We start from the raw sequence: 19,346 nt of genomic DNA, 5'->3' as shown, positions 1-19,346 counted from the left end.
TTGCAGCCTCATTCTACATTTACCCCGCCCCCAAAATCTGTCTGATCGAATGGGTTGATCTACTGCTTATCGAGACTTTCTTGTTGGTTGCTGAGCTATGGCTTAGTCAAGATCTTTTGAGAATGGTGGGCTTCTCATATGTTGGGTGTAGTACAACCTGTCGAAATCACGGGTTCGTGTGGACTCGGGACTGGATGTTCTTCGTTGAGGGCCTAGCCATGAGCCTCCATCTGGGGAGCTTCCCTGTCTCGCCCACGCTTCGGCTCTGGTAATTCCTCGTCCTTCATACACGCATTCTCCAACATTTTTGTCCACTTCCCACTGGTCGCGAAATGACTGTGCTTAAGATGCATTCTGAAATGATCTGCTCGAAAGAACTTCTTGGCGTGATTGCACTCGCCAAACCTGTGGGCCTCCGTTAAGTGTTCGATTCGCAACTCCCAGTCCACTTCTGATGCGATTTGCATGCCGAGCTTATCAACAGGCCCAGTCCGTCTAAATTCTTCGCCACAGTAGCCGCATACGTCTGCTCTGACTGCAGTACTCGAAGACGAATGAAATGCAGCCTTGTAACCGGAAAGGGCAACACACGACCAAGAATGACGGTGAACATGGACAGAGATCTGGTGACGCTCGGCTTCATTCTTGTGCTTAAAGCGACAGCGACAGTATGGACATTCATACTCCATCTCATTCTCATGATCCCTGCAAACACGGGTTTAGACTAAGGCAAACAAAGAGAATGGTGCTTGGCAGCAGACTGCAAGAACTCACCTCAACTCTTCCGCCGTCTCAAATTTCTTTGGCTTCTTCGGACAGCACTCGCATATGAAGAACCCTTGAAATCTTCTAGGATCGTCGATCTTGATAAACTGTCTCGTCATAAGGAAGGACCCAGCAAACGTGTCATGAGGAGCGTATCCTAGATCAGCGACCGCTTCTGAGATCGAATCAGACGCATATGGGTTTCCTGCAGCGATAAAAGCGGCCTTCTGAATTTCGGCAGCTTCCAAATCAGCAACAATTTCACTCTTCATATGATTCAATGCCTGCTCTATTTCGACGTATTTCAAGCGCCTCTCTTCACCTTCATGCTTTGCGCGTCCCGGCCTCAAGACTCTTGAAGCCCTGTTTTGTCGTTTCAACTTCTGTAGCTCCTTGTAAAAGGTCACAAACTCGCGATGAAATTTGGCGAAAAGTAGAAACACATCCGCTTACAAATTATCAGTAGCTCACTCGGTATGCCTGGAGCGAATAACTTACAGAATCCTAAGAGCCCTAGATCTTCTTCGTTTGAACGTAGCCATTCGATAGCTGTTTTGATAGTCTCTACAAGTCCCGCCAAAGTTTGCAACTCGGCGGCAAGATGATCCTGGCCTTTGCTAATTCGTATCCCCTGGAGCTCTTTCTCGAGATGTTTCAATTTCTTCTGAATCTTGGCTAGACAGTCATGGAGACTTTTCGCCTCTTGTTGTACATGGTTTAGGGTTGTGCCATCAGAAATTTGCGATGAGAATGAACTCGCTGTTGACGTGGAGCTCTGCGAGGTGCGAGAACTGTATGAGCGAATCGACGTCCTAGACTGTGAGAAGAAGCTCTTCTGATGAAGTAGTTGCAATTGAGCTTCCGGCTGACCAGGTCGTGGAGAAGCTCGATATGATAGAAAATCGGTCTTTCCTTCTTGGCTGATCATGCGCTTCAGATACAGTATGAACCTCTTTCCCAGCAAAGTTGGAGACTGAGTCAGAGTATGTACGTCGTCCAATGTGCAGACTTGAAGGAATGCAACAAGTTGCAAGACACAGAACTCCTCCCACGTTTGATAATTTTCTCCAGACGATTCCACTGCTTCACCATTACCGTTTATTTCATGTGTAGAGCGTCTTCGAGGCTCGAGCGGAGACAAATCACGTGGACTGGCGTTGTTGCCAACGCTTCTAGAACGCTGTTCCAAGCCGCTGTATCTAGTATCTGAGTCTGGATCTGGTATACCACGAGCTGAACGGACGGAGCAAGTATAGCTGTCATTGCTACCATGACTGCGGATACTAGTAGCGCTGTGGTTGGATCCTGCATATCCGGAGTACATTCCTGACCTAGGTGATTGCCTCGAAGCAGAATCTCGTCTTCGGTAGAGTTCTCCAGTACTGCTAGCTCTATGCAAGCTGAGCGAATGGACCCTTTGCCTGGAAACACGAACGAATGGTGTCTCTTCTTCCCCTTCGGACCAATGCTCAAGGGCCATATGGTGTGCCAAAGTGTGGATGATCCTGCGGTCAGCGGGAGAGACTGTGCTTGGAAAGCTCAAAGTCTCTCGATCGGAGTTCTTGAATACCAAGAGCTCATTATAGAATCTTAGTGTTACTGGGTCATTAAGATCTATATCTATTGGAGTGAAAGAGGCCGTTGAAGTTTGGCGATGAAGTGAGTAATGAGCTTGGTAAGAAACCATGGAAGGATGCTCCTCCTGCAATTGCCCACGCCTCTCTCGCTTTTCCCTCTCAATTCGTTCCCGCTCTTTAGCAGGAAGCATTCTCTTGTACTCCACTCTCAACTTCCGACCTTGCAGCTCCATGTGATTCATGGCATCAATAACGAGTTTTGTCTCCTCGGGAGTCGTGAAATTTGCAAAAGCAAGACCACGAAAGACGCCGTTGTCAAAGTGGTAGTTGAAGGCATAGGGAACGGGTAGCTGCAAATCAGACATGATATTAACGAGCTCAGCTTTTTGGACCGCGAAAGGTATGTTTTTCATAACAAGAGCGGTCGGGATAAGATCATCGTTCTCGAGTTCCGGGACAGGAAGCGAGCCACACTGAGGTTCCTGCGTCGCCTGAGAGGAAAATTGACCGTTCATTTCATAACTCTCCATAGTCCGCGACTGCTGTTGAATTTGGGGATCCGTCCAGAGATTCCAGTTCTGTATATATTAGTCAGTCTCCAGTAGCAAATCAAAGTCTAGAGGTAGAGATCTGTATTGAAACTGCTTACAGTAGGAAGTCCAGCTCTACGACTGAGAGATCCCGGTCGTCCCGTACCGCCCATCACACCATTGTCCCATCCGTAGCTCCAGCTCTGCGCATCATACTGGTAATTGGAGGGGAGGGTGGCAGAAGGCATTCGATTCTCGGATCGAGAAGGGGCCTCGTATGGCGCTGCTCGGTCCTCTTCTCGGAGAGGACCTTGCGTGTGAAACATGTTGTAGTTGTTTTTGAAGTATTGCAATGGTTGACAAAGACCGTATAGTGAATAGCAATGCTGGAACGTCAGGAGGTGAAGAGGAGGACAAGTCTCGTTAACGAGGCCAGCATAACAGAAAGATAGAAGTGCCTTGTTTTCTCTCAATGCAGTGATGGAGAGCTCTTCCATTCACTGAAAGGAAAGAATCGACGTCAAGCAAAATCTTCCGCGCAGTCTGGGTGGTGTTTGCCAGGGCGCCTTTGATCGGGCGCAGCTCAGGGGTACACCGCTTTGCTCCGCCACAAACTTTCTCGCGAGGAAATAAATGCACAGCCACCACAAATCACGGCTCGGGCGGAACAGTAGCCAGGCAACATCAAAATTTCCGTGATACTGACAATTCATAACAAGTTCATATTATCAGTCCACGCACTTAACTTGACTATTATTGTCCTCTTTTTACTTTGAAACAAGAACACCACCTCAAGGATGGAAAGCGGCGACACATCTCAACTGCACGGGCGCGAGAAAGTTGATGTTGAGCTCTTTCGCTACGTTGCAGCATCACTAGACAAAGAAGAGATCTTCCACGTTCTAGGATTCGAATTCTTACAACGCTATAATCTGGTGCGGTTGCAAAATAAACTCGCCAAGATACGAGAAAGCATTCATGCAGATCTCGGCCAAAAATGCGACGAAAGAAGTCTAAATGATACATTGAACGAATACAGTAAGTCCCGTAAATCTCGCAGACGTATACAACCGATTACAACAATTGACTGTGGTATCTACAGGCCAATCAATTAAGAACTACAATATGTTCCGCGGGCTTAAACCACTCAGTGAAGAAAGAACTGAAGAGCGAAAAGCGCTATTGAAGACTTCGTTCCCATCCCTCATGAGCCAATGCCGATGGACAAAACCCTTCGAGTCTCATTATTACGCATTGAATGACAACAAAGCAAAAGTTGACAATCTTCGCAAGGTCCTTCGCCATTTACTACCCCGCCATCTTGCCTACTCCAATGCCGAGCGAGTACGGCGACAACGAGAGTTCGAGGAGGGCAAGCCTCCCCATGAGATCAGTGCTGTTGTCGATAGACTATCTCGGCTCATAGTTGCTCTTGCGGGTGGGGCCTTCTTGATTGTTCCCATGCTGATTATGGCTATCAACCCTACCCAGACTAAGAGCTTAGTGACGGCGTCTGTGGGAACCCTTTTGTTTTCCTGTGCTATCTCTTTGGGACTGAGTTCAAGCAACAATGAGACAATGGTTTCGACAGCTACGTACGCTGCAGTTTTGGTAGTGTTTGTGGGCATCACCACGACTAATAATTCGATCCCGACAACGTAATGAGATAGCATTTGTATAAGATCCATAAGTAGCAACTAAGTTCGCTCGTGTACTCGATAATCAACTCGTTTTCTGACTTCATAAGTAAGAGTCATGTTTCAGGTAGTTTCAAAAAGTACTATTTTACAGGCGAATGGGGCTACAAGTCTGTTGAGGGGACCATGCCTAATTTCGCAGGGGATTTCTGAGACTCGAGTAGTCCCTAAAACTCGCGATCTGTTGGAGCAACTCAATAATCATTTTATTGTTTTCACAATTAGTTAAGCTGCTATTTGCTTTGATATTTACCGATTCAAGAAATAAGCCCTTCACAAGCACAGGTAGCTCTACAGGGCACAAAAACCGTTAGAGCCGTTTCCCATGGATTTATAGGAGCTCTTTTTTTAAAACGGAAATAAATTTGATCAAAAAATTAGAAAATATAGAAACAGCATCTCTTATCTTCCTTCTCAGTTCACCAGCACTGCTAGATTGCCATTGGTAGCATTCGTATCATTTCGTCCAAGAGACCCCAAATTGAAATTTGCGATCGTGCCTTTGAGAACACCATAATGAGTAATGTACGCAGGATCCTGAGTATTAGGAGTAATGCCCTGGCCGAACAAGATAGTCGCAATCTGATTCTTATTGTTTGGGTCCGAATCATCGTCATTTTGCCACGTCGCTTCATCGAAAGTCGCCACAACCAACGTTCCCTGATCTTTCAAATCGTCAAGATATATGTCCAGCCAAGCGTTGAACCAGATACCCGCAGTGGTTGGTTGATGAGCGTAGTCACTGTCTGATTCTGGGTCGTGGGCGTTGTAGAGCATGTCTGGGACGTAAATGGAGTAGGGAGGAAGATTGTGAGAGGAGACATCGTCGTCGAATTTGCCGGTGGCGTTGTAAATTTTGCTGCAGCGGGTGTAGTCACTGGTGTAGGTAGTAATCAACAGAGGTGGTACGTCCAACCGACGATACACTGGTCCGTTCCAAGCTGGGTTTGTGCTGTCGAGAGGGCCGATGAACATCTCATTGTTGCAATCATTTGGACCTCGCTTAGTCTCCAAGGGGGTGTACCACTCGGCGTAAGTTGCATAGTCAATGCTCTTCTCGTCCAGCAGATCATAGATGGTCGTAGCGTTGATGTTGTAGAAATCCTCATCGGCAATTCCAAAGTAATCACCAGCTAAGATAGATGCGTAGTTACCCAACGATGGATGAGTTATCGCGTGACTGTTGGTCAAAAGTCTACCACGCTTGGCGAGGAGCTTCCACCGCTGATCTCCCATGGTCCAGCTAAAGACCTCATTCTCGAAGATCACATGGAGAATCTTTTTGAATTTTCTATGGCCTGGTTGTTGTCTGTCCGCATCGTCGTCGATGATGTTCTTCTTTGGTGTTCCTTCGTTGATCACGAAGAATGGAAAGATGGTATTCTCGTCAGGGGTGTTTGGGATGCCGAGAGGGTCAGTTTGAAATGTGTTATTGTTGATGCCAACAGTGTTGTTGTTCACGGCCCAAGTGTAGTATTCACCGTATGTTGATGGGTCGAAGGTGGGTTGTATTGAACGGTCCATCCTGCGAGATCTGGGTCGCTGCCCTCGTAGACGCCGCCTCCAATGAAAGGGACCTCATCGTCTGCGAGTTCGTACTGAGCCGCGACAACTCTGGCAAGCATAGCCAAGGCGGTTAAAGCCACAGAGCGGCTATTGTAATATATTTTGATATTCCAGAATGCGCAAGGAAATAATACTGCAAGGGAATGGTCCTTTACTGTTTCGCGGAACGTGGAAGCAACTTTACTTATAACCAAACATCGCAATGTTATGCACTTACGAGTCTCAGACTCAGCGGAAAGTAGTGACATCTCCCCGCCAGAAGAGAGGCTCCTCATTTTTGAGATTGCATACGGGCTGGAGAACATCTTTATTTTGAGGACTTGCGAGCTTCGTGGCGTAAAAGCACGTTGAAGCGTGCCAAGACTCAATTGGGTGGGGAAATAAGCGACTTGTCTGGGCTGACAAGCGGGATGTTTGGATGAACACGTGAGAGACAGTAATTTCTCTGTTCTGCTTCAAATGCATGAGGGAAGGAGGTTCTGAGAAGATTCGATGCTATGCAATCTTGTGGTCTTTAGGGAGGTGAGTTAGGGTGGGCCGTCTGCAGGCGAAAGAACTGCGCATAAAAGGACGGAGACCTACATGCATCCAGAAACTGACATGGTTGGAGACACATGTCAAGATCGATTAAGAGCAGTGTTGATTGAAAACAAATGCTTGCTTTCGACGTACTCGTTGCCCAAGCCACAGAAGTATTCAAGTTTGAGCATAGCAGCATCTAGCGAATGAACGCTGAGCTAGAAACCCCTGTTCTTCAACACTTTCACCTCTGAAACTCTTTAATCATGTCTTGAAAGATTAGATTCTTCTTGCGTCAACTGGTTCGTATTCTTTTGCAGGTTTCAACGCCATTCAGATGGTTCACCTGGGCGCTTCATTTCATGATTTCCCCACAACGCCCTAAGCGAGCCCCTATGCTTAGCGAGCTCCCCTTCAATCGGGACCCACCTTATCCCTCTGAGCTGACTATTGTAGTGACAGATTTTCCGCGCAATGAGAAGAACGCATCAACTCGCCAACATACAGTATTGCCAATACTCAAGAGAGGTATGTAATACACAAGAAATTGAAGCAAAGCGATCGTCACCGATAACAAAAGTCAATATATAGACAATTTCTTTTCCGACCTGAGTAGAGTTATTCTTCAGGCTGCTACCCATAAACCACAAAGCTGATAGCAAGGTCATATGCAGTAGTCTAAAGGTGATCGGGGCGCTTACAAGGGCCAGGAGAAATCATAAAGACCTAAATTCCGCCTAAGCGAGGTCGACAATTAGCAGCGAGTCACAAAACTCATTCTTTTTCAAAACTAGTGATATAATAGTTGCCTTAACCTCTCAAATCATTGTTCACCAAGGATAAACTCCATCTTTATGAATCAAACTTCCCACATCCGCGTCTCTCCTACCCTGCACAATATCGAGCACAATTTGACCAGAGACTTCCGGATTCCCAGCCTTTCCCCAACCAGTCCTAGCCTCCTCGCTCTTACCCCTCAAGTTTGATACCACAAACCCCGGACTCAAAGCAAAGACCTTCAATCCTTTGGGACCATATTCGCCAGCTTCCAACACAACAAGCATATTTAGCGCGGCCTTGCTAACTTGATATGCCCCACTACCCCTCACCTTCTCATACCCGGGCCGAGTAAAGACCTGCGCTGCATTGCGTAGAAGCGTTCGCTCTCCACTACTCACGTAAATTGAGTATGGATTCTTCGATTCGAAGAGCAGAGTCCGGAAGGCTTCAGAGATCATCGCTGGGCCTACCACATTGGTTTCCAGGCAAAGTTTGAATCCGGTTTGCATATCATGGCCTATGCCTCCGACACCAGCATTGTTCATGAGGACGTCTAGACGACCAAATTCTTCTTTAACCTTGGCGGCGGCTGCCTCAATGGACTCTTGGTCGGTTACATCGAGCTGGATAGTTGAGAGTGTTCCTTTGATCCCAGTTGCTTCGATTTCGGATTGCGCAGCCTGGGCTTTCTCGACAGAGCGGCTAGCTATGATAACATGGAATGCATTTGATGCTTTGACTAGTACGTTTGTTGTTGCGAAACCGATTCCAGAGTTTGCACCTGTCGAGTGTGTTAGTATATAAGCGCAAACTCGTGATCTAATATGCTTTCCAGTTATGAGAACGATCGTGGAAGCCATAGTGATACATTAACAGGGCGAGGAGCTTGAACTAAAAGTTAATCGTTATGAGAGCTTGCTGTACTAACGTCGCATGTCTGGAGCTGCACTCGGCTTTATAGATGAAAATGGAGGATGTTGTTCAGCTTATCGGCAAATTCAAATGGCCGAGCGACTCTGGAGGAAAGCTGGAGTTAGCGACGGAGTTAGCATTAACACCAACACTATTCTGCGCGACAAGCGAGAAGTAAGTCTGGCAATCTCTAAAGAGAAAGAGATATATATTTTGGCGTAGCTATGCGGAAGGGCCTCAACAATGCTATCCCCTCAAACGCCAGCCGGGAATTTTAGCGTGGAGCAAAGTTCACGAGCTATCATCTGTATTCGACCAAGCTCGAAATTATACGATGTTGGAAGTAATTGGCGAAACTAAAATTCTTAAGCGCTCCGCTAAAGGTAGCAAATGCTAAATGCATTGTTTATTTATATAAATTCCGTAAAGATCAGACCAATAGACTCCCCCAAGTTCAAAACTTCACCTGGACTTAAGTTTCAGTTACAAAGATTCTGGCATATGCCCCCAATGGCAGTTTCATTCATACATAATCCCATCTTGCGGCCTCGCAACCTCAACAGGGTCCGCTACCTTCAGCTGTCTTCGCACATGTTCATCAGCATATGTCTCGACCTCTCCAAATTTCGCATTCCGTGATCCAACAATTCTCATTAAGGCTGGTAACGGCGGGTTCGAACCAGGTCCTCGGAGGAGTGGCGCATCAAAAGCCTTCGCCGTCTCAAGTGGGTTCAGGGTTACACTGCGTCCGAGCTCCCACCAGCCAAAAAGTGTCGTTGTGATAAGGAAGATGAATATCGTTCTTAGAACTGTACTGGCGACGAGAAATCGGTATTCTGATCTAAAGACGCTGATATTGGTTGTCTGGACCATCATGACCACCTGTAGTGCTGGGGGAATGCTGATATTACGATACGGAAAGCTGGCAGCAGCCAAATGTCACGAATCACGGGACTAGCAATCACGGGACTAGGCGGGCTTCGGGCCACGTGATGGAGTATTTGGAGTCTTTGCGTACTTTATAAGACTCTATGTACTTCAGCGACTCCGCACTTAGGTGTGACGGACCGGTAGTCACTGTAGGGCAAGCTGTACAGCAAGAGGCGGTAAGTGCTTAGAATTCTAAGGTGAAGAGCTCTTAAAGAGAAGCTCTGAACTAATATACAGGTCTGAGGTCACGTGGTGCGGCCGCATCGGTCTAGCTGTATCGGACTAGCGCCAGGGCGCCAGGGCGCCAGTACAGCACCGTAATATTAAGAAAATTTTATATAACGGCCGGTGTCAGGGGTTGAACCCCATAATGCTTCGGCTACGCCTCGCTTAAGCACCAGCCTCCTTATTTTCTTTACGAGTGTAATCTCCGATCTAAGACTTTAATCTTAGAACACTTAGCGTGTGTCGAGGCTTCTTCGAAGCCCCTATTCTGTGTATATAAAGCCATAGCTAGCTAGCTCTTAGTTCTTTATCGAATTCAACGACAGTTTTACCCACTGCCTACGTCTTAAGTGTTCCCTCTTGGCGTAGCCCCTTACAGCCGGCTACGCTTCGTAATTAAAAATTTTATATTTAATTTCGTTAATATTGTGACAGCACGCACTCTGGACTATGGAATCAAGACGTACATACTAATCTGTGAATAATAGACAAAGAACTAAAAGAGTGGAAGAGTGTTGAGGGCAGATAAGCTGGGTCCTCAAACACTAGCTGAAACAATCACATGACCACAACTACTAGTCACACCAGAACTGTGACAAATATTTTTAATTTTAAATATAATTATTTTATTTTATTTTATTTATTATATTAATTTACGTAATTTTATATATATTACGATTTTATTTTTTTATTTTTTATTTTTTTATATTATAATTAAAAATTATAATATAAAATTTAAATTTTATTAAATTTAAAAATAAAAAATATTATTTTTTTAAATTAATAATTAATTAACGTCCCTCCCTGCGTGCCGAGAAACCCTGCGTGCCGAGAAAATCATCAGGTACCTTAATATTACATATTCTTAACTCTACACTAGCTTATAAGTCTATAAAAATAAAAGATTAGTAGCATAATATAGCTATTTGTTAGCAATTTGGCCTTTATCTAAACACTGTTTTCAAATTGCATCGTCGTTTTTTCGCCTAATTTATGAGAAGCCTCTTGTAACGGTCTCGCCTGACTGTCGGGATTGTTGGCTGTAGAGTGATACGGGATCAAGGAAGGGTCTTTGGGAAGAGAATGCAATCTCGTTACTAATAGCTTGGTGTTAAGAAACTATATTTGAGTTGAGTACGAAGCTCCTATCTACTACGGGAATCCCTCCGCTTATATAGAACCTTCGTCCTCCTGGGAGTCCGTCAAATTACGTGGAGTCCCTCTCAGTCGAGGACTCCCGCTAATCTTGAGGATGTAAGGGGCTACGCCAAGAGGGAACACTTAAGACGTAGGCAGTGGGTAAAACTGTCGTTGAATTCGATAAAGAACTAAGAGCTAGCTAGCTATGGCTTTATATACACAGAATAGGGGCTTCGAAGAAGCCTCGACACACGCTAAGTGTTCTAAGATTAAAGTCTTAGATCGGAGATTACACTCGTAAAGAAAATAAGGAGGCTGGTGCTTAAGCGAGGCGTAGCCGAAGCATTATGGGGTTCAACCCCTGACATAGGCACCCTCTACGCTAACTAAGGCAAGCTAGCGGAGGCCGAGAAGATGTTTAATCGAGCGCTACAAGGCTACGAGCACGCTCTTGGTCCTAAGCTTCTGCCCTCATATTTACTAGCGTTAGACACTAAGTTTGCTTTTGGCGATCTCTTCTCACAGACAGGGCGGAAAGACTTGGCGAATGTAATGTATAGTCGGGCATTAGCTGGATACATAACCGTTCAAGGACCTTCCTCGAAACGGTGTAAGCAACTTAAAGATCGGCTTCAAGCGTTGCAAATTGCGTTTGCTGAGTCGAAAGTAGGCCAAGATGAGTTTACGGAGCCTAGAGCAGCAAAATCGAGGCCTTTTAAACAGAAACTTCGCTAGCTAGGGAGGCGGCTAAATATTAGATAAGCTATAAAAGCTTCTTTCTCACGGTTCTGCTATTAACTTACACGTATTAATGTAATTAGAGAATAGATCAAACATCTCCTTCAACTTCTAGTCCTGAATAAACCGCCGTTGTAATAACCCCGAACAGTCACTCTTCTCCCCACTAGCGCCGATCAGTAGAAGCTTACTAAGCTATCAGCTGATAGAATGTTCGAGAAACTTCGCCTTACGCCACACATATGGTTAAGAGGCAGGCCTGAGAATCGTGTCTAATTAAAATATAGAGAGAACGGGAGTGAATTTAGTAAATTATAACTCGGCTAATGTACGTCACTAAGCACCAAAACCTAAGGCCGTCTCTTCACATCGGAGTAACTCTCGAACTACATTATTTTCCTTTTTAAGTATCTTCAAAATCTAGAGCTATATTTTTTAGATATAGAACCTTTCTTTAAGTGCTCCGAATTTTGAAGAGACTTTAATGGTCGTGATTAAGCATAGGGGTATAGCCGAAACGGCGATCAGTGTTGCGATTGAAACGATCGATAGCACAACCAACCATAGTTATTTTCTTCTTGCTAAGAGGTCTCCTTAGGGAGAAATAATTAAAGAGAGTAAGATTTTAAGCACAAATTCATAGACCTACTAAGATAAAAGTTGTGATTAGTAAACTATGGATTTGTCTCGTTACGGGGTGCGTTTCGGTGTCACGATCGCGTTCCTGGGACCCTGCGGGATCCCAGGATACGGAGGAATCCTGGGCGTACGTGTCCCAGGACACGTACGGTCCCAGGACACGTACGGTCCCAGGAACGCACTGGACTGTTGAACGTTTAATGAGGTAAACAACCAGACGGCTTATTGGATGTAGGAATGAGCGACCAGCAAGTCACGGGACAAGTGTCACGTGATGTGCTAGCTCTGCCAGCCCGGCTAGCATGGCTAGCAGCGACGTGCTAGATTGTCTAGCACGGCTGGCGCGGGGAAGCAGAGGTTCTATATAAGACTGGCATTTCTGCTATTAGGTAGGAGCTTCGTGCTCAACTTGATTATCATTCTTGACTTCAATACTATTGCCTACTTTACTTCATCTACCATACCAACCCACGTGACCTTACTTCCAGGTAAGGCAGGAACCGTCACATTCGGCACGCAGGGACAGACGTTAGATTATAATTAAAATTATAAATTTATATTTATAATTAGATTTAATATTAATATTTTAATATTTTTACTTATATATATTAAGATATTTTCACTCGTTGCGCTGAAAAAACGCGTTGCGTTGTGACCTATTTAAGAAAGTAGGCGAGGTCAGGTGGGTATTTGGGCTATATTTAGAGATTGTTCTCCACGGAAAATAGCACATCTTGTGGGAACACGTCGTATTCGCCAAGTATGAAGCAGATAAGCACCTTCGATGTCAGGGCAGCAAGGTCCTGCTTTTAAATCTGGAGCTTTGGTTTCTCCTCGACATGACCATCTTACAAAGTACGAGTCCTTGGAGTTGAGGGAGCCTTCTACGTTTTGCGTCACGAGCGGACCTCAAATACAAGCATCCACATAAAGATATCAATGAAATCATACCATCTAAACTGAGAGATGCTCAGGTCCGGCGAACGCTGATACAACGCTTATCGCTTCTTGGCCTCGATCACTCCCTCGCCTACGCCCTCTTTCCTCCAAATCCTCTTGATTTCCAGCCCAAGTGATTCCAGAAGAGCTCTCCACTGGCCCTCACTTCTTTCCATGCCTGACAGAAGCAGCCACATCATGATATCATACGTGCCTCCAGCCACAGGAGCATTAGTATCCGGAAGGACCCAGTCGTCGATCAGGAGGGAGGACTCGGGGCCCATGGCATCCACTGTGTGGCGCAGCAAGCGTCGACTCTCTGCATCATCGAAATCATGAAGGAGTGCTTTCATGAAGTAGGCTCGAGCGCCTGAGTCGCGTTAGTGAAAAAGAAGTGGGTCATTTGATCGCATGTTCCTTGACATACCTTTGATTGGTTGAGGAGTAAAACAATCGTACACCTGCCTCTCAACCCCTTCCGGAGCGACAGAAGAATTCAGTGTTTCGGCTAAATCTTGGACGACGGCACGACCTTTGATATGTGGATTTGCTGCTTTGAAACTCGCAGACTCGTACCCCGTATTACCCCCGACATCGACGAGTAGAGGTGGCTCATGTTGTTCGGAGTATCCCTGAATATCAAGCTCTGTTGCGGCGGGATAGATCTCATACCAGGGAACTCGCAGTCCGTTCCGACGTATGGGCATGTAGCTGTCAAACGCCCGCTTTAGGTCAGGATCTTTGCGCAACATGTCCCATTGAGTTGTCTTGAAGGTCTCTATGAAGGGATTGTGTTCGCCTTTGCTTTCGTCCGGGAATTGAAAGAGTCGATCAGTTTTCCACAGCGAACTAACGTTGCTGGTTATAGGGAGTATCCATCTCGCACTGTCGCATCGATCAGATAAAGACTTGTAAATGAAAATAATTCAGTCCCACATTAAACGATACCCATCAGCTTGTCCAGGTCTTGCGAGCCATTCCGATATTTCGTTGCTTCTATACAAATCCAGATCAACTTCGTCAAATAGGGCGATAGCAGTCAGGATTCTCATGAAACGTGCTTCTCATGTCAGTGGTCATTTCTAGCCGCAATCCAAAAGTACTTACTTATAAGAAGCGGGTCGGTCTTGGACTTCTTTGCAAGCTCCTGCGCCGAGAGTGGCTTCCTTCCGTTGTCTACGAGAGCCTCCAAGACACCCGAGTCGATAGCAAGAAGGGTAGCAGCATATTCGTTTGGCTATGGGCGAAAAGCTTAGCATTGATCTACTTAGCTAGCCAGCGTATTATATTGTACCTCATGTCTCTTTCTTGCGACATAGTGCGCGGGCCCTTCGACTGCGATTTGAAGGCGCTGGATTGCCTGCAAGAACTCTTCTTGGGGAACAGGGACTTGATGGGTCTGAAGCACAGCCAGTTCAGAAACCTTGTTTGCTAAACTCAGAACAGAATTCACATCAGTATCTGGTGAGACGGTTTCGTGTGAAACCCCGTTTTGTGATAGCCCATTTTGTAGAGTACTAACGGGTGCCATAGTTGCAATAGAAGCAAAGTGCAGTTACATCGATGCATTGCGGAGAGTCCTTATTATGAGGCTGTTGCAGTATGGGTATTAGATCCCTGTTACCAGCAACGGCTAGGATTAGTGATTGGAAGGTGATCGACGGTTCATTGGAACAGACCGCTCAGCCGAACTGAGGCTGTTAACCGAAGCGTCGTTAACCGAACAGCCGCCCTTGAACAGCCCCAAGCAACATTCTGGACTAGCCGCCTGCGGTCAGGAAAAGTTGGGGATGTGATTTGGTACGTACTTACCAGGAATAGGAACCGATGTACCGCTCGGGCTGATCGGGACGTATTTACCAGGAACAGGAACCGATGTACCGCTCGGGCTGATCGGGACGTATTTACCAGGAACAGGAACCGATGTACCGCTCAGGCTCATCGGGACAGTTTCAGGGAATCCGAACCTGAACCCGAACCCGAAACGGGATAACAGCTCGGATCTCGGATATAGTCGAATTTTGACAGTCGTTGTTGTATCCTTCCCAATTTGTTATTTCGTCTTGTCTCAACTCTCCTGGGGAAAACCTGTCCCTCATGCTCCTTCCCACGTGTGGGTATGCTTCCTCTACTTGGTAGAGTGCCTCCATCACCTTTTGATGCGCAATACACTCTTTGTAATTGACCGGTAATCTATTCGCTCGAGGATATCTCCGCTATTATAACTTCCCGACTAACTTCGCTCGATTTCCTTTTTTAATTAGCGCAGTATCCTTTGTAAATTATAAAAATCAAACTCGGCTTAATCTCGACTTAGTTCGGCTTAATCGCTGCCTAGTTTACATCGTTATTTAAAATATTAATTATTAATTTATTTTTTCGTTTTAATTTCGTTAATATTTTTTTGCAAAGATAGTTTCAATAGTAGTGATCTAATTTTTGCAATTTGGATTTGCTAGACAGGTTGCTTTAAGTACTAGCATGTGTAATGATATATCTCCCTGCCATGCAACTCACTCGAAAGCATGTCTTATTCATATTGTATATATCCTGATATGCAATACCCCACTTCTTCACTGCTTGCTGGAAGTCCTGGAAAGCTTCATAATGTCCTCCTTATTGTGTATAGCCTTTTTCTTCATTGCAATCGTTCTAGACCATTGTGTTTTGAACCAGTCCTGGTGTTGTGCCAGCCATTTCTTTGCTCAATTCTTTGACACACCATGGCCAGTGAACCCACCTTGTGCCAGTATTCGATTTGCACCATGCTGTAGGCTCTGTAGATTAGGATTTTGACCAATCTTAATCAGATAAGACACATACTGCTTTAATCCTTCTTCTTGAATAGTATTTAGCCTAGTGTTGTGGCCTCCTGCACTGCGCGCATCGGGGGTGCCATGCATACGGCGTCGAAGCTTGTCGGGATGAATGCAAAATTTTTAGCATAATACTGATTTTTTGAGTCTAGGATTTTCAGACAAGAGATCTATGATTGTTTTAATTTTTTTCTCCTCTTCTAAGCCCAATTGGTCATGGCGTTGATTTTTAATTAATTAATTAAATGTTGAGTTAATAATGCCAAGATATTTTCACGCGTTGCGCTATAACCCACTTCTCGAGGGAATAGGCGAGGTCAAGTGGGTACTGGGGCCATATTTATCTCTTTGGCTGACCAAAGTCCTTAAGCTCTTCCATAGAAAACCCTCATGAAGGCTAATAGAAGCTAATGAAAGTCGTCATCTCTTGAGCTGCTTGATGGTCTCTCAATCATGGCCTTGCGATTTTAGTACTCGTTACGATAAAGGGGGCAAGATGAAAGCGAAGTCGAAAATCTCAAATTCAAAGAGTATTTATCTTCCAGATTTGAAAGACCGATCTAGACCGTGACACTGAGAATACAGTAAATGAAGGAATGGATAAGGCAGAATATCGCCTTGCTACCACCAAAAATATTTCAAGTAGTGGACACTCAAGCCGCAGCAAAGATCGGCTCAGGCTCCTTCTCCTTCACCTGATCCAACAGATCAAGAGTCGGAACCTCCAATTTCGACAACCTATTGTATCCTTCGGGAACAAGGCTCAATTTCCCCGTCTTCAGATTCGGTACGAGACCATCAATAGCATCAGCGCCATAGTGATTGAGATTGAGGGTATCCTCGAATCTAAGCATTTGCTTCGCGCGGATGTGGTTCAGGATCTTCAATTCATCTTCGGTTAAGCTTTCGAGATTCGCTTTTTCGTCGATGACGCCTTTGTTGCCTTCGGTGATGGTTGCGACTTTGTCGAGAACGGCTTTGCGCTCTTCGGGCGAGGTTTCTTTGTAGGCTTCGAGACAGAAGTCTACGGTCTTGACTACTTCCTCGTGGGTGAGTTTTCCACTGACGTCGGCGTCGGCGGTGCCTTGGATGACTATATGGATAGTTAGACGAATTTCTAAACGATCATCGGACAAAAGGGGTCATACTCGGTCTGAAGGCGTCGAAAGCAAGGTCAAAACCATCGTCGTCCCAATCACTCAAGATGTTTTGTTCGCCGCCTCTTATCTGCTTCGTGGCACTCATGACAACAAGTAAGAACCTCGTGTACCCTTCAGCGACCTTATTCGAATGCCACTTTGCGGCAGTGAGCTCATCGACATCGCCGCGCTGGACAGCGCGGATTGTCATTGCGGCAGAGAGACCGGCTGCGTAGGCCAGATGGACACCGGAGGAGAAGTATGGGTCGATGAAACAACCTGCATCACCGGCAATGCGTGTATATGGACTGGAATACGCAGAGGCGCTATAAGACCAATCTGATGCATGTTTGATATCCGAAACCAATTCGCCTTTGCTGATGAAATCCCATCCAGTTGGCGCTAGCTTCAGGGATTCCTTATAGAATTCGACGGGGGATGGGGAACCCATTGCTTTCTTTTTCTCGACCTGGAGATCTTGTCTCTGGACGGTGCCAACAGACGTCGTGCCATTGTGTAGGGGGATGAACCAGGCCCAGCCGCTCGCATCTGGAAAATATGTATTAGTGGCGCTGTCGTCGTAGGCCTTGGAAAAGAAAAGTTACGGAAATACCTGTAAGTGCTTCAAAAAATGGCTGGTTGTGCCTCCGGGTGCCTTCGGCATAGACACCAGTGTTTTCCCAGTAACCCCATTGCGCAACATTCTTCAATCCTTGATTGTATTTACGATTTTTATAGTATTTGTTAGACACTATGCCCACTCGCCCGCTCGCATCAACTAGAAATTCAAATTTAATCGTGCCGGTGGTACCGTCTTTGCGTTTCCAGTCTGCAGAAACTGGACGCCCGAGATTTGCGACTTTGCCGCCTTCAGGGACTTTGATATCGGACTCTCCGCTGAAATCAATAGACTCAATCTTTACACCGTCGAAAATATGGGCGCCCATTTTTCCCGCGTGCCGGAATGTGAGGTCATCGGACTCGGAACGGACCACATTCCATGTGTATGCCTCTGGCCCGCCGGCGGCAACGTAGTCAGTCCCTATGCTCCTTCATTAGCAATCATCAACATACTAATGAATAACGGATACAAGACTCACAGCCCTCCCTTTTATTTTGGTTGAGCTTGAACGCTGCACCGTCCTGTGAATATAGTTAATATATACTCTCTAAAAGTGTGTATTCCTCTTACCTTCCGTTTGAACCCATGATTCACGAATGTAGAGTCTAGGTCAATGAACCGGAGAAATGGACGGAGAGAAGCAAGCATGCTCTCGCCGACATGATATCTGCAAGTCTTTTCAGCACCAATTCGTCTCATCTAATGTGAGATATGAGGAAAGCCACGACGTACCTTGGGAAGATATCTGCCTCCAAGACTGTGACGTCTACTCCCTCACGAGCTAAAGCGCAGGCTGCATAGGAGCCAGCTGGGCCACCACCGATCACCAGCACGGAAGTTTCTTGCGGAATAGCCGACATGATTTTTTGCTTTCTTGCTTGAATATCGAAAGGTATCAGAATATCAGTGATAAAGGCCAAAAGTAGTGGTGATATGGGGAAGCTACAAGTGTTATGTAGTACGGATAAGTCTTCAACTATTTTTCATCTAGAACTCGGAAAATCTGACATCCGTGAGCTCTTGTCCCCTAGGCCACGATCGTATGCTGTGATTTGTCCATAGGGCGAGATGCAAGGCTTCGGAAGGATCCGAACGATGCTACTACCCATGTGCCGAATTATGGGGTTCGGATCGAAACGCTCGTTCAATGCATTGCTCATTACATGATTCCGAGATCTACGAACCTTTCGCGTGGATAGACTGGGAACGTGTATACCGAACTTCCGATGTCCGAAATTTCAAATGGGACGTTCGGATCCGAAGCTATACTAGCAATATTTGCAAGCTGTGTATGGAGCATACTGCGTTCGGCGGGAGTTAGCAATAATTCGATGGAGAGAAAGCTGACAGCTCTGCGTATTTGTAATATCAGTAAGCCGTATAAGGCTATCAGTTCGGATAGACTCAAGATCCGTTCTTAACGTGGAGAACTTTAATTACCTGATAATCATGGAATGACGTGCTGTACAGTCGCAGACCAAAAGTATTCGGTCTTAGCGCACCCAAAACTTCCTCACCTTTTTGAACGACCTATAATATCACTAATAATGAATCAATTGAGTTAATTCTTGGCTAGTTGGATTCGCAGGAAGCTACGAAGCTGTTACAGCACGCACTCAGGACAATGGAATCAAGACGTACGCACTAGTATGTGAATAATAGACAAAGAACTAAGAGAGTGGAAGAGTGTTGAGGACAGATAAGCTGGATCCTCAAACACTAACTGAAACAATCACGTGACCCAAACCCTATTCAACCCAGAACCGTAACAGAAGCATTCTTTTAAAAGTCCTGCCACACGCTAGTTTAAAG

The 19,346-nt window shown here is 45.7% G+C and overlaps 8 protein-coding genes across 8 annotated transcripts; 2 read left to right on the top strand and 6 right to left on the bottom strand.

Moving 5' to 3' along the window:
- Positions 1-749: 749 nt before the first annotated feature.
- LY89DRAFT_412547 (uncharacterized protein) lies at positions 750-3,422 on the bottom strand. The gene is made up of 3 exons (XM_018207341.1): positions 2,992-3,422; positions 1,264-2,920; positions 750-1,213 (listed from the first exon to the last, which is right to left on the bottom strand). The coding sequence occupies exons 1-3, from the start codon at positions 3,367-3,369 to the stop codon at positions 771-773; spliced, it is 2,478 nt and encodes an 825-aa protein (XP_018060652.1). The 5' UTR covers positions 3,370-3,422; the 3' UTR covers positions 750-770.
- Positions 3,423-3,596: 174 nt separating this feature from the next.
- Positions 3,597-4,637, top strand: LY89DRAFT_692549 (uncharacterized protein). The gene is made up of 2 exons (XM_018216560.1): positions 3,597-3,910; positions 3,975-4,637. Exons 1-2 carry the CDS (start codon positions 3,670-3,672, stop codon positions 4,532-4,534), a joined length of 801 nt encoding a protein of 266 aa, XP_018060651.1. The 5' UTR covers positions 3,597-3,669; the 3' UTR covers positions 4,535-4,637.
- Positions 4,638-4,759: 122 nt separating this feature from the next.
- Positions 4,760-6,218, bottom strand: LY89DRAFT_769550 (uncharacterized protein). The gene has a single exon (XM_018221821.1). It carries the CDS (start codon positions 6,091-6,093, stop codon positions 4,984-4,986), a length of 1,110 nt encoding a protein of 369 aa, XP_018060650.1. The 5' UTR covers positions 6,094-6,218; the 3' UTR covers positions 4,760-4,983.
- A 1,229-nt stretch (positions 6,219-7,447) lies between these two features.
- LY89DRAFT_633060 (short chain dehydrogenase/reductase) lies at positions 7,448-8,348 on the bottom strand. The gene is made up of 2 exons (XM_018211327.1): positions 8,267-8,348; positions 7,448-8,215 (listed from the first exon to the last, which is right to left on the bottom strand). Exons 1-2 carry the CDS (start codon positions 8,292-8,294, stop codon positions 7,485-7,487), a joined length of 759 nt encoding a protein of 252 aa, XP_018060649.1. The 5' UTR covers positions 8,295-8,348; the 3' UTR covers positions 7,448-7,484.
- Positions 8,349-8,750: 402 nt separating this feature from the next.
- LY89DRAFT_412521 (uncharacterized protein) lies at positions 8,751-9,461 on the bottom strand. The gene has a single exon (XM_018207340.1). It carries the CDS (start codon positions 9,220-9,222, stop codon positions 8,866-8,868), a length of 357 nt encoding a protein of 118 aa, XP_018060648.1. The 5' UTR covers positions 9,223-9,461; the 3' UTR covers positions 8,751-8,865.
- Positions 9,462-10,761: 1,300 nt separating this feature from the next.
- Positions 10,762-11,483, top strand: LY89DRAFT_692545 (uncharacterized protein). Its single transcript, XM_018216559.1, has 2 exons — positions 10,762-11,388; positions 11,445-11,483. The coding sequence occupies exon 1, from the start codon at positions 11,056-11,058 to the stop codon at positions 11,374-11,376; it is 321 nt and encodes a 106-aa protein (XP_018060647.1). The 5' UTR covers positions 10,762-11,055; the 3' UTR covers positions 11,377-11,388; positions 11,445-11,483.
- Positions 11,484-13,016: 1,533 nt separating this feature from the next.
- Positions 13,017-14,600, bottom strand: LY89DRAFT_790591 (S-adenosyl-L-methionine-dependent methyltransferase; the record flags this gene model as incomplete). Its single annotated transcript, XM_018223387.1, has 5 exons — positions 14,252-14,600; positions 14,065-14,194; positions 13,894-14,017; positions 13,385-13,842; positions 13,017-13,327 (listed from the first exon to the last, which is right to left on the bottom strand). The coding sequence occupies exons 1-5, from the start codon at positions 14,486-14,488 to the stop codon at positions 13,017-13,019; spliced, it is 1,260 nt and encodes a 419-aa protein (XP_018060646.1). The 5' UTR covers positions 14,489-14,600.
- A 1,826-nt stretch (positions 14,601-16,426) lies between these two features.
- On the bottom strand, positions 16,427-18,394 carry LY89DRAFT_603462 (FAD/NAD(P)-binding domain-containing protein; the record flags this gene model as incomplete). The annotated part of the gene is made up of 6 exons (XM_018210306.1): positions 16,427-16,866; positions 16,922-17,461; positions 17,526-17,954; positions 18,013-18,055; positions 18,105-18,201; positions 18,267-18,394. 6 exons carry the CDS (start codon positions 18,392-18,394, stop codon positions 16,427-16,429), a joined length of 1,677 nt encoding a protein of 558 aa, XP_018060645.1.
- Between the last annotated feature and the right edge of the window lie 952 nt (positions 18,395-19,346).

The sequence above is a fragment of the Mollisia scopiformis genome, assembly GCF_001500285.1.
Source record: "Mollisia scopiformis unplaced genomic scaffold LY89scaffold_45, whole genome shotgun sequence".
In the NCBI taxonomy this organism is placed as follows: domain Eukaryota; kingdom Fungi; phylum Ascomycota; class Leotiomycetes; order Helotiales; family Mollisiaceae; genus Mollisia; species Mollisia scopiformis.
Note: the sequence above shows the minus strand (reverse complement) of the source record. Positions and strands in the feature narration are given on the sequence as shown.